General features: G+C 35.9%; 2 protein-coding genes across 2 annotated transcripts in view; one reads left to right on the forward strand and one right to left on the reverse strand.

Moving 5' to 3' along the window:
- The first annotated feature begins 395 nt into the window (after positions 1-395).
- On the forward strand, positions 396-12,474 carry LOC142353373 (uncharacterized). Its single transcript, XM_075405605.1, has 2 exons — positions 396-1,106; positions 12,466-12,474. Exons 1-2 carry the CDS (start codon positions 396-398, stop codon positions 12,472-12,474), a joined length of 720 nt encoding a protein of 239 aa, XP_075261720.1.
- Positions 12,475-12,542: 68 nt separating this feature from the next.
- LOC142353374 (alpha-2-macroglobulin-like) overlaps positions 12,543-13,262 on the reverse strand; it is a 28,735-nt gene continuing 28,015 nt past the window's right edge. The window contains exon 10 of the mRNA XM_075405606.1: positions 12,543-13,056. Coding sequence (XP_075261721.1) covers positions 12,895-13,056 — 162 coding nt within the window. The 3' untranslated portion in view covers positions 12,543-12,894. The remainder of the gene's footprint in view (positions 13,057-13,262) is intronic.

Here is a 13,262-nt window from a genome sequence, read left to right on the forward strand (position 1 = left end):
TACATTCTCAAAAAAAATTAAAGAGGGAAGGAACTGGGATCAACCTGTGCCAGAATGCTAGCAACCGGAACTACAGGTGTGGATGGATGAGTTCGACAGCATGACTTCAATCGAAATTCCTAGATGCTTGGTTCCCAGCACCAATGGAACCCATTCACTGACGCCTCGCTGAGTGCAATTGCTGCCATAGTTTATGTGAGGACAACCAAAGCCGATGGATCTTCCACATCCCGATATGTGATCAGTAAAACAAAAGTGGCGCCGATCAAGCAGCTGAGCAATCCAAAACTGGACTTGGAAGCGGCAACAGAGCTAGCTGGATTCTGTGAGAGCGAGATGACAACAACATAAATTCAAAACACTTTTGGACAGACAGCACCTCTACACTTGGATGGATGCAATCCAAGCAGAGACAGAAGATGTATTTTGCGTACAGATTGATCAAAATTCACGAGAATTCCAACCCGGACAATTGGAGACACATCCCTGGAAAGATGAATCCCGCTGACCACGGCACACGAGGCCTCAACCCATCAGACATATCAAAGCTGTGGCTTCAACCATCGGACTATCTGAGCACACCTCAAGCCTCCTGCATTTTTGCCGAAGACCGTGATCCCCACAAATGCGCTACGCAAGCGACACAACTTCAGACGCCAGTCGTTGAGGTTGAAAAATTTCAAACACGGCGTCGACTATTCAACTCTAGTAGAATGTTGTTCCAGGCAATAAGACGCTTCAAGTCAAAAGTCCTAACTAGAAGACAAAACGAATCAATTGAGACCTCCAACACTGACATTTTTGCATCAGATGAGAAAAGAGCAAGGCACTACCTCATCAAAATGTCCCAAAACGAGTTGTTCTCAGGAACAATTTCTGTACTGTTGAAGGGAGACAATCTTGAGAAAGCAGACAAACTGATGCCCTTCACACCTTTTTTAGATGACGATGGACTCTTGGGGGTACGAGGAAGACTCAACAAGGCACCTCTAACCTACAGTGCGAAACATCCTCTTGTTCTCCATAGCAGGAGCAAAATTGCAAGACTGTTGATTGAGAAGGCGCACCATGACTGTGGCCATCAGGGCGTGGAACATGGGCTACAGGTTACTGAAACAAGTTCATTGAAACACACACACACACAAACAAACACTCAATATCAGAAAGAAAACTTTTTTTGTGTTTTTTTCTATTGTGTTTACATTTTCAATTCAAATGTTGCCTTTTCTTGCCGGGAGTGTAAAGGAACCACGTTCCTTTATATTTTATCTCCCCCACACCCTCATTTTCCTCCCCCCCCCCCTACATTTCCGTCCTCCAAAACCCATTCATTTCCTGATTTCTATTCCCCCAACCTATTTCCATTGAAGCTATTTATTTAATTTGATTTTATTGAAGAATTCAGAAGTGGTTGACATTCACTTTCAATATGATTTGTAGTAAGGGACTTCCCGTTTTTAACCAAAACTTGTGTGCCAATGACAAAAATTATGATGTGTTTATAGAGCTTGATTTGCTACCATGGTTGGGAGTTTCAGAAATACAAATATTAATGAAAAGTTGTCTTAGTATGCAAGACTTAGGCCGAAGAGCATAAACAAGGTTCCAGTGTCTTTACTTTTGTAGTTTTTCTCGTGGTTTTGATAAATTTTGACTTTTTTGTTGTAAAGTTGCAACTGTCTCTGTGTAAAAAAGATTGGCCTCAATTGGTGCAAATTTGGCTTTTTACAAGTTTTGGGGTTTTCGGCTATTATTTCTTCCTGTGCTTTTGATAATTGTTTTTGGGACAACTGCTTACAATAGAAAATTGTTAATTGTTTAGTTAGTAGAAGCTGACAGCCCATTGTTTGATGAGCAATTTTATAATGAAGTAGAAGAACTTCTGCTATATCAGCCATTTTTCCTTATTGAATTTCCGCGGTTTCATTGTTGTTCAGAATATCTTATGTTGTGTTAAACGCATCTCTGTTATGTCGCTTCTAGGCCACAATTTTGGGCCCCGTAAATTGAAAACAATTTCGTTTCCGAAAGTTAGCTAGTTTGTGGTTTGTAATAGTCTAATTTGTAGTTTTTTCCAATTTGTAGCTAGTTTGTAACCAACTAATCTGTAGCTTTTATTTCCTTTTTTTTCTGTTTTCATGTATATGATGTCTATATTGCTTGTCTAAATTGTACTAAACACCTGATTAAGTTGAAACGTCTTCCAACATTTGTTGACAGTGATTTCAATTTTAATCTTACCAAAATTCAGATTTTAGATTTTTACCTGTTCTATATTTCCTTAAATTGTGTCCAATTTTAAAATTAGATAAGAGAGTTTTATAACAATTCCTCAAGAGGTTGTTTAAGCAATATGGTTGGTTAATTTCAAGATTTCAGACTTCATTCGTCATCATCTGCCTTTTCTGTTATCATTATTGGATTACACGTCAGAACCTTAAAGCACGATTTTTTTCATTTCATGAAGTTGAACATGTAATATTTTTGTGATTTCATGTATTTTGTATTGTTTTATATGTCATTCGTGTGAAAAGAGTCATTTGGCCTACATGACCCGCATAATTCATAGAATGACTTCTTTACTTATTTGTTTGTTAATTCTAGCTAGCAAAAATAAATTCGAATTGAATATCAATGGAGGTCCATTAACCGGAATGTTGAGACGAGTTCGTTTGGAGGTCAAAAATATTTTTATTTTAAAAAACGATGAATTTCTTAATAGCAATTTTTATCTTTGGTCTTGATTATTGTTTTTGATTAGGGTTCTTAACGTCAGTAGTTCCGCTAAATCATGCGATTAACCTGGAAACAATAAAAAACTAGAAGTGCTAAAATGTAAACTATTATCTTCCACAAGCAGTTTTATGATATGTCATACAAGCCCGAGCTGAAATGCGCTCAACTGAGAAAACGGAGTGTAAGGTTATTTTTCATCTTTTGTGGGTATCATAATGATGAAACTTGCTTGCCAATTACGAGACAATTTCTTAAAATTTGCCCAATTGAATCCCACAATCAGCAACGACATGAAAAAAAACTTAATGAAGATGATGGTCGCTTATAGGGTGAAAAAAAGGAAGAATCAAAGGATAGAAACACATGAGTCATGCAGTTGTGGTTACTTAAATGCGTTTAAAATTGACGAATCACACCACGTAATTTTACTCGACCAGGACAAATTTCACACGCTTAGAAGCTTATCGTCAAACTTAGCTTTTTTGAACTCAATCTTAAATCGCACTTTCAAAACATAACCAAATAACGCCGCGCAAACAGCTCTCAAACGACCGGCGAGCGGTCGGCTTCGTCAGGAGCTAGCCACGGTTTAGTGAGGCTAGCTTTGGTTTAATTGAAAGGTGAGGGTAATAGATCATAACATCACGCCATATAACAGTAGCTGAAGGGCGGCATCAACTAAAGAGTTAAGGAAAGACACATACAGAGAGAGAGAGAGTGTGTGTGTGTACGAGAGATAAAACGTAAACGAAAAAGATAAGGAAAGAAACCCCAACCGACAGAGGAAGAGAGAGCGAGAGGGAGAGAGAGAGAGAGAGAGAGAGAGAGAGAGAGAGAAAGCTAGGAATCATTTCCGTGACGAGATTCGACTCTGCAACTTCTAGTCGTGTTAGTAATTAAATCATAAAGAAAAAAACTGAAATAACAAACATCAAAAAAAGTTTCCATATTTCGCAGTGAAAAAAATGTTCAAAACCATTTTTTCTCTCTTGAATTCTGTCATTTGACCCATTAGCAAGAATTCAAGTTTTTTTGGCCAGTAGTGATAGTTAAAGGTGAGGTGAGCGCAGCCGGGGTTCAATGGGAGGGGGGTCTGATGGGGGCAAAAGTTGGAAGTGGTCAACGGTGGGAGGGGGTCTACGGCTGCAACGGGTCCGTACGGTCTGAATAATGCACAAGGGTGGTTTTGAAGTGAAAGAGGGGCTGATTTGATGGGTCAACCTCTAAGAACAGCCCTTCAGAGCATAAGTAAAAGTCACCCAAACAGTTTCTGTAAGTCCCTATTTTGGAAACTAGTGAGCTCAAAGGCTCTATGAGAACTTAATGCCCACTGGGCGCTACCTGTTTATCCTGTTTTTGAGGACAAAAAGTCAAATGGGTCAGACGGAAAAAACAGTCAAGCAAAAAATCTGTTAAGACCAACAGGACTGTTGATATAGGTTTTCGGCTATTGTTTCTTCCTGTGCTTTTGATAATAATTTTTGGGACAACTGTTTACTACAGAAAATTGTTAATTGTTCAATTAGTGGAAGCTGACAGCTCATTGTTTGATGAGCACTTCTATAATGAAGTAGGAGAAAAACTTCTGCTATATCAGCCTTTTCCTTATTGACTTGAACGCATCTGTTGAACGCATCTCTGTTATGTCGCTTCTAGGTCAAATGTGATCTCTCCAGAACAACTTTGGGCCCCGTTACTTGAAAACAATTTCATTATCGAAACTTTGCTAATTTTTAGTTTGTAATCGTCTAATTCTTAGTTTTTTTTCTAATTTTTAGCTAATTTGTAATCAACTAATCTGTAGCTTTTTCTTCCTTTTTTTCTGTTTTCATGTATGTGTTGTCTATATTGCTTGTCTAAATTGTGCTAAATACATGATTAAGTTGAAACGACTTCCAACATTTGTTGACAGTAATTTCGATTTTAATCTTACCAAAATTCAGATTTTAGATTCTTACCTGTTCTATATTTCCTTATATTTTGTCCAATTTTAAAATTAGATAAGAGTTTTATAACAGTTTCTCAAAAGGGAAGTAGACTGCAATACGGTTGTTTGATTTCAAGATATCAGACTTCATTCGTCATCATCTGCCTTTTTTGTTATCATTATTGGATTACACGTCAGAACCTTTCAGCACGATTTTTTTTCATTTCATGAACTTGAACATGTAATATTTTTGTGATGTCAAGTCTTTTGTATTGTTTTATATGTCATTCGTGTTAAAAGAGTCCTTTGGCCTACATGACTCGCATAATTCAAAGAATGACTTCTTTACTTAATTGTTTGTTATTTCTAGGTAGCAAAAATAAATTCGAATTGAATATCAAAAGAGGTTCATTATCCCGAATGTTGAGACGATTTCGTTTGGAGGTCAAAAATATTTTTATTTTAAAAAACGATGAATTTCTTAATAATAATATTTATCTTTGGTCTTGATTATTGTTTTTGACTAGGGTTTTTAACGTCAGTAGTTCCGCTAAATCATGCGATTAACTTGAAACAATAAAAAAAAATAGAAGTGCTAAAATGTTAACTATTATCTTCCACAAGCAGTTTTAGAATATGTCATACAAGCCCGAGCTGCAATGCGCTCAACTGAGAAAACGGAGTGTAAGGTTATTTTTCATCTTTTGTGGGTATCATAACGATGAAACTTGCTTGCCAATTACGAGACAATTTCTTAAAATTTGCCCAATTGAATCCCACAATCAGCAACGACATGAAAAAAAACTTAATGAAGATGATGGTCGCTTATAGGGTGAAAAAAAGGAAGAATCAAAGGATAGAAACACATGAGTCATGCAGTTGTGGTTACTTAAATGCGTTTAAAATTGACGAATCACACCACGTAATTTTACTCGACCAGGACAAATTTCACACGCTTAGAAGCTTATCGTCAAACTTAGCTTTTTTGAACTCAATCTTAAATCGCACTTTCAAAACTTAACCAAATAACGCCGCGCAAACAGCTCTCAAACGACCGCCGAGCGGTCGGCTTCGTCAGTAGCTAGCCACGGTTTAGTGAGGCTAGCTTTGGTTTATTTGAAAGGGCGTAAGGTGAGGGTAATAGATCATATCATCACGCCATATAACAGCAGCTGAAGGCCGGCATCAACTAAAGAGTTAAAGAAAGACACAGAGAGAAAGAGAGAGTACGAGAGATATAACGTAAACGAGAAAGAGAAGGAAAGAAAGCCCAACCGACAGAGGAAGAGAGGGCGAGAGATAGACAGAGAGAGAGAGAGAGAGAGAGAGAGAGAGAGAGAGCTAGGAATCATTTCCGTGATGAGATTCGACTCTGCAACTTCTAGTCGTATTAGTAATTAAATCACGAAGAAAAAAAACTGAAATAACAAATATCAAAAAAAAGTTTCGATATTTCGCAGTGAAAAAAATGTTCAAAACCATTTTTTGTCTCTGGAATTCTGTCATTTGACCCATTAGTAAGAATTTAAAAGTTTTTTTGGCCAGTAGTGATAGTTAAAGGTGAGGTGAGCGCAGCCGTGGGTTCAACAGAGGGGGGGGCTGATGGGGGCAAAAGTTGGAAGGGGTCAACGGTGGGAGGGGGTCTATGGCTGAACGGGGCCCGTACGGTCTGAATAATGTACAGGGGGTGGTTGTGAAGTGAAAGAGGCGCTGATGTGGTGGGTCAACCTCTTAAGAGCCGCCCTTCAGAGCTTAATTAAAAGTCACCCAAACAGTTTCTGTAAATCCCTAACTTGGAAACTAGTGAGCTCAAAGGCTCTATTAGAACTTAATGCCCACTGGACGCTACCTGTTTATCCTTTTTTTGAGGACAAAAAGACAAATGGGTCAGACGGAAAAAGTCGGTCATGCAAAAAACCTGCTAAGACGAACAGGACTGTTGATATAATTGCTACATACTTCGTTTGAGAGCAATTAATCACACTAAAAATCAAAATTTTTAAAAAATACGCCAAAAAGTCTCAAATTTTGCGAAAACAAAAATCACGGTAGCAGTTTCAATAAATTGTCAAAAATAAAATTGTGACTTATGATGGCATTGTTGTGCCAAACTTTTGACTGGAAATCTACGTTACACTTTAAGAATGCATTCAATCAAATAATAATGGACAATTTGTTTGCTTTAAAAGAATGTATAACTGCCATAAGTCCTTATTTTTTCAAGGAGTCTCGGTAATGTGCGTTTGCACATAAATTCCCGACCCCGTTCATCACATTTTTGGCATAATTGTCTATCAAATGATGAACAGATCAAACAACCCAAAAACTAAAGGATTTTTCAAAAGAAATTGGTGTATGGACAAGATCGCCTCCAACGCAACTAATCCGGTGGAGAAAAAAGCCGCATTAAATTGATGCTGCCTGCCATTGTAAAGAAAGCGAGGCTAGACGAAATACAAAATCAATCAGCAACAACAAACAATAGTTACATCCAAAACTTTATGTTCACTTAAAAAAAACTTATTAACAGAGTCAAGATAGCGTCAGATAAATCTGAAACAGAACAAAATAACTTGTACTTATTGAAAAAGATATGAGACCAGTACATAAAAAAACTCGGTAAAAAATTAGACAAAAGAACAAAATCAGCATAGTTTAAAAAATTCTCTTATAATTTTTAAAATTAATTTATTTCAAAAGTAATGAAAACAATTGGATATCAACTGATAACATCCAAATGCTTTACAAAAATGGTATGCCTCTAATGCCTCTATAGGAATGCATTAAAAACTGTCTCTATTCAATTTTTTGTGCGGTTACCAAATGAACAACAAATAGAGACAACAAAAATTCAATTAAAACTTCCGAGAAAAAGCTGTCGAAGCCGTAAAGCCATATTTCGCCCCTCAAAAAACTTTTGATTGCGCCTTCTTCGATATAACCAAGAATATGGTATGTGACCTCTCATTAATGGCACTAGGTAAAAAAGCAGACAAAAAAGAAAAGGATGAAATATTAAGAACAACTTTTGTTTTTACCGAAAACAATTATTTTCAAGTCAGTTAAACCATTAGCAACTAAATGAAATATTTAATTAGGTACGTTTAACCGTACAAAGGCAGCGCTTGAGAACTTATTTTTAAGAATTTATCTGACGTCTACAAAAAAAACAACAAATATAGAAATCAAAAATTAGTTTACTTCTTTTGCGAAAATCCCGTGTCAAAGCCAGTAGAATCATAACCAATTCTTTAAAACATTAGATTTTGTTTACTTAAACCTCGACAACAATATTGTCATTTGCGACATGTAATTGATGAGAATAGGTAACAAAAAGACAAAAAATTACAAAAAAATGCGAATTACAAAAATGAGAAACTTTTGAAAACAACTGGATTGAAAGTCATGAACGCCATCAACTATCTTTTAAAATCAGAATATAGGTTCATTTATTCCTCCGTAAAAAACCAATCAGACCTGTTATTATCCAGGCAATTTCATACGACTAAAAATAAAAAATGAACACGGTAGTTACAGACAAACGAAAAAAAAATCTTCGAGAACGGGATGTCGAAGCCGTTAAAACCATAACCTATGTCCATAAAGACTGTTATAAATTCTATCATTTCTTATTTTGAACGCCAATACTGTATTATCGGAACTGCTGTTATTACGATAATGTGAAGAAACCCTGAAAAAAGCGCGAAAAAATGTAAACACCTAAAATCAAAAAAAATTCTGAAATCTAGTAGCATCACAGCCAGAAAACCATGACTTAACGCATTGGAAGAGAGAGGAAGACGAAGAATTCTTTCATCACTGACACTAAGCTACAAGTTGACCAAATAAAGAGAAAAACAGTGGCAAAGTTCAATTAGCCATTGTTTTATTTAAAAATCAAACATTTTCAAAGTTCAAAACGACCATAATCTTTCGAGTACAGAAACTAGATACATTGATTTGGAACTGCTAAGGCAACCATTTCAATCTGTCAACAGTCAGCTTTGATTTTATTTGTTCTGTTCTTTAATTAATAAAAAGATCGAATTTTTTCTTTAAAATAAAAAGACCGACAGACTACAATCCGAATTATTTTTGGATTGTAACAGTGCAACACTGAGCCAAAACAAGCTGTGCTATTGCTGTTTTGAACCATTAAGAACACTCAAGTGTTTCGAATGTTATTTGTTTGTTAAAAGATCAAAAATAAATGCAGCGTTTTCGATAATCAAAGTTAGCAAAAAACGGCAAAATTTTTATCCCAGACTACTCTCAACGGATGTGGTGGAAGTAGCCCTAGCTACCTTTGTATTTTAAGAAGATTGTGTTAGTTGTTTTGGGTGTGTACTTTGGGTACATTTAATCAAAGTTGACTAAAGAAGCTTATTTTGGGCAATTTTTGATGAAAAAGGCTGAAATTTGAAATATTTAGCAAAATTTTTAGGCAAAGAAATTAAATCAAAATAGTCAACAATACTTTTTTGTCTTTTGACAGTACTGTTGTTAACAATTGTTACATATTTACGCAAAATTGACGAAATTTTAGATAAAAATTTTGGAAAATGTGAATAAAAATAAGGCAAATTGGTCTTACAATCTTAAAAATTTAAACCACGATAACTCGCTCTACAAAATTCAAAAAAATCTTTCTAATTTCATATTCTACGTTGGACGCGCTTTTTAATGATACCACTCACAACTCTGTACGTTGAATATATCGATCGGTCAAAATTGTCTGAACAAAAAAAAATTGAGTATATAGTTTCTCCCCCCTCAAGAGGGTCGGAACAAAAATATCTTGTTTTATTTGTTCTGTTCATGCCTCCTTTTTGAGTATGGTGATCAGCTATTATGTCCTTCTCTCAAGGAAGTATTTCTAATATCTTACAATTTAGACGAATTTGCTTTGCGTGTAGTCTATTATACGTTTCAAGTTTGATGGGTTTTCAACTTTTTTTTAATTCAACACTAGACGTTTTAAAACTTTTTATGAAAAATTTTCTTGAGTTTTCAGCTCATTATACTATACTCTTTTGCTAATAATACCATTTTACTAATTATACTCTTTTGCGTGGGATTTTTTTATCCGAACCTCAAAAGCTGATGGAGGCACTGTTAAAAACCAGATAGCAAACATGGCTCACACTTCGTTAGTCGATACTGTCTCAAATCCAGTACCGGTTGATTTTGAGTAATCACACGAGCTTAGACTGTCTCTCTGCACGACAACCCGGTTTTCGGGATAGTAAGACCCTTTCCAATAACATCTCTCGACGAAATTATCAAACCAAGATTTCGAACCAAGTTCTTGCTAAAAATCTCAGACCTATAGATAAAAATAGTTTAAGGGTAAAAGTGAATTTAATCTGCTGTCTTTTGCTTATAAAGACGGGATGGAGAATGATGCTTAGTTAGATCTACTATAACTTAAACTATATTAATAGCAAAGACACCAAAGCTCAGTTAATGATGATCATCTATTCCAGCACCAATTGCTCTGTTCATTTTCACTGTTACCATAAATCTTTCCATAAAACAGATCATTTTGAAGTTTTCGCTGTTGTTTTGTTATCATTCAAATGTTACAATTTCATTAGGAGATAGCTGTGTTATTTTTTCATAAACTTTTTTGTCGTTAACACATATTTTGTCATATTCTGTCATATTTTGATATATTTTGTCGTTTGAAACATATTTTTGTCGTTAACATTTTGCAGCTCAAAATGTTACAAAAATTATTATTTCCTATTGGCAATATTTTTCGCCAAATATTACTCGACGAGCTAAACTTGAACACAGAAACTGGTGCTGATACAAGAAGCAATTAAGTAAATCATTTTCGCATCTATATTGTGTATTGTTGAGAGCTAAGTAGAGATTAGTTGGTTTGAGAGAAGAAAGAAGGAAGAAAGTTTAGAAGGAATCAGATAGTTGAGAGCACTTGAGTGAGGGAACAAGTAAGAGATACCGTGTCTTTTATGGTTTCAACCGAGGTTTATCTCGCCATCACTGGACACAACCAGAAACTTCCAATTATTCCCGACATAATTTCTAAACATACCCGGCAGATTGCCGGAAAATAGCCGCCGTTGATTCCAATAGGCATGATTGGGATTGAAATAACAGAAGATATTGAAAAAAAAAGATTTTTGTACAAAAACATCTTTTAAGTCCGATTTATTTTGATGGTATTTCGTAGTTGAACATACTTCTGTTTCTTAGAGAGAGGCTACAGGGGCTACTATCAATAACAATAAGCATTAGAGATGGTAAATAAGACTTATAGGAACGACGTTCAAATAGCGGGCATCTAAAATTGGGCTTTATGGGTTTATCCCGTTTCTATTTCTGACATCCATTTTTGTACCAACTCTGTTCATTTTGAATTGCTTTGCTGAGCAACTGATGTTCAAAATCACTTTTAGCAGAATGAGAGAAGAGAGAAACTAGCCTAGAGAAGTCAAAAAGATTTCACGCAAAATGTTGAAAAAGCGGCAAAATGAGGTAAAGCGAAACATTTTTTTATTCGACGAAGTAAAAAAAAAAAATAGGAGCGCTATAATAGCCGGCTGAGAAGATGAGGGCGGCTATTAACCATCCAAAAGGACTGCAGCTACACTATTACTTACTACACATGGAGTAATGGTTAAGTGACTGGGCTTGAAGTCACTGAGAACTTCTGGCGTTTATCGATGTGAATTTCGAAGTGATTTCTGCAGAGTCACGTAACCATGCTTAAAACACGAAACGCGCACGTTTTAAAATGACGAAAGTCAACTTCTGGCTTAGTAGCAACTTCTGGCATTTTGACTTCAGGTACTGTAGACTTTCGGCATTTTAAAATGTGCACGTGAGTGTTTGAAATTATCTTTCTGAAAATGTGTGTCCAGTTATGTTTTGTAGCAATTTAGCACTGAAAGGCGTTATGAATTGATTGAGCACTTTGAAATGAGCATCTTTGTGTGTGGATATTGAGGGTTTGATTATGGAGAGAAGCACAATAGAACAGATTGATATAGAACTACGAGAAGCTGCTAGACTAATACGACCTTGTTATTATAAAGCACAGAAAATTACATCACAATCACTAACACTACATGTTGTTTTGATGTATTCTGTCACCCCCCCCCCCCCTCTACTTCCCTCAACTCCCACATCTTAGTGGGCATATCACTCCCTCATAATTTACGCCCCTTAGTTTCACGTGCTATAATTTTACAGTAACATGTTAGTAGGTAACAACACATAATTTGTAAGTGAGGGCCGTAGAAAAAACTGTGCGGGTAGGAAGGAGGATGGGGGTGGGGGCAGAATAGATCTGGATGTTTATTACATGATGCTCGCTATCTGTGGATAGAATCTAGCGCCGCAAGTCACATTAACACGCAAAAGCAGACCATCTCAAAGGTCAACTTTCAGTGACTCCTTCTGTTGAAGGGAATAACATCTCTGGTATACAAAATAAAGGGATCAAGTATCAAAACTAAATGATTTCTCTTTGACACACAGTTATTAATCACAGACCATCATAACTAAAACAGCCCATAACTTTTTAACCAATTTTGCGTCAATTTCACTTACAGTTATTTCTGCTTATACTTTTCAACCCTCTTAAAACTCCAATCTAACATTTCAGTTGAAATTTAGCAGATTTATAATTAAGAAAATATGTCTTAATATCTAAAATTTGCTAACCTAATAGAGCAATAGGCACTTTTAAAATTTAGAAGTCAAATTGATTATGTAAAATGCATGTTAAATTAGGAGTTTGCAAGTAAGTTCTAGATAATTTTTTATTCTAGGTCAGTTAAATGTACCTTTTTATGCAGGTATTTTTACCCGCAAAGACTGTAAATTTAGCTAGTCATTTTGGTTAAAGTATTGCTTGAAATATCAGCCATTTTTATGGGGTCTGTTTCAGCTTCTAATGACAAGAGAGGTAACGATGAATGCTACTACGATTCACAAACTTGAATGGTAATGGGGTACAAATCAGGGGTTACATGGGCATACAAATTTGCAGCTTGATTACAAATCAAGTTTCAGGCAAATTCCCAACAACCAGTTTTCAAATGGTAAGTTAAAGCAGAATGTCGAGGTTAGAGTTTAATTAAAAGCTTGCAAAGCTGTCATCAATTTTTTCGTCAAATTTGAACATATCAAGAGATTTATCATAATCTCTGTTTAGCCGTCACTTTTCTTTCCACTTTCGTCATGTTTTTTTTTCCGACTCAATAGACAACTCCGGTTGCCATGACAACCAAGGCAATAGACATCAAGGTAGAAATCAGTGGGTGGTTCTTTGCACCCACGTATCGTCCAGTAGCGCTGTTGGTTTGACAGCCAAAAGGACCACAGGGGTTGCCAACATTTCCCCATTTCAGTCCTGTCGCCTGTAAAAAAATCAATGATAGCATGAATTTTCAACAAGAAACCAACATAGCCGAAAAACAGCCGCCCTTGACTTCTCACCGACGAAATAATTGAATCAGGTTCAGAAACAAAACGATAATTGATAGTGTTCTAATTTGGTCAACAGTTGGAATATCTAATTACATTTGATTAAAAAGAATTCAACCTGTCAAATGAAAGATAGTTC

Source organism: Convolutriloba macropyga, chromosome 14, assembly GCF_964194025.1.
Source record: "Convolutriloba macropyga chromosome 14, txConMacr16.3, whole genome shotgun sequence".
Taxonomy (NCBI): Eukaryota; Metazoa; Xenacoelomorpha; order Acoela; family Convolutidae; genus Convolutriloba; species Convolutriloba macropyga.

Excerpts from the sequence above, each read along its gene's own strand:
- LOC142353373 (XM_075405605.1), top strand. The coding sequence starts at position 396 with ATGCAATCCAAGCAGAGACAGAAGATGTATTTTGCGTACAGATTGATC.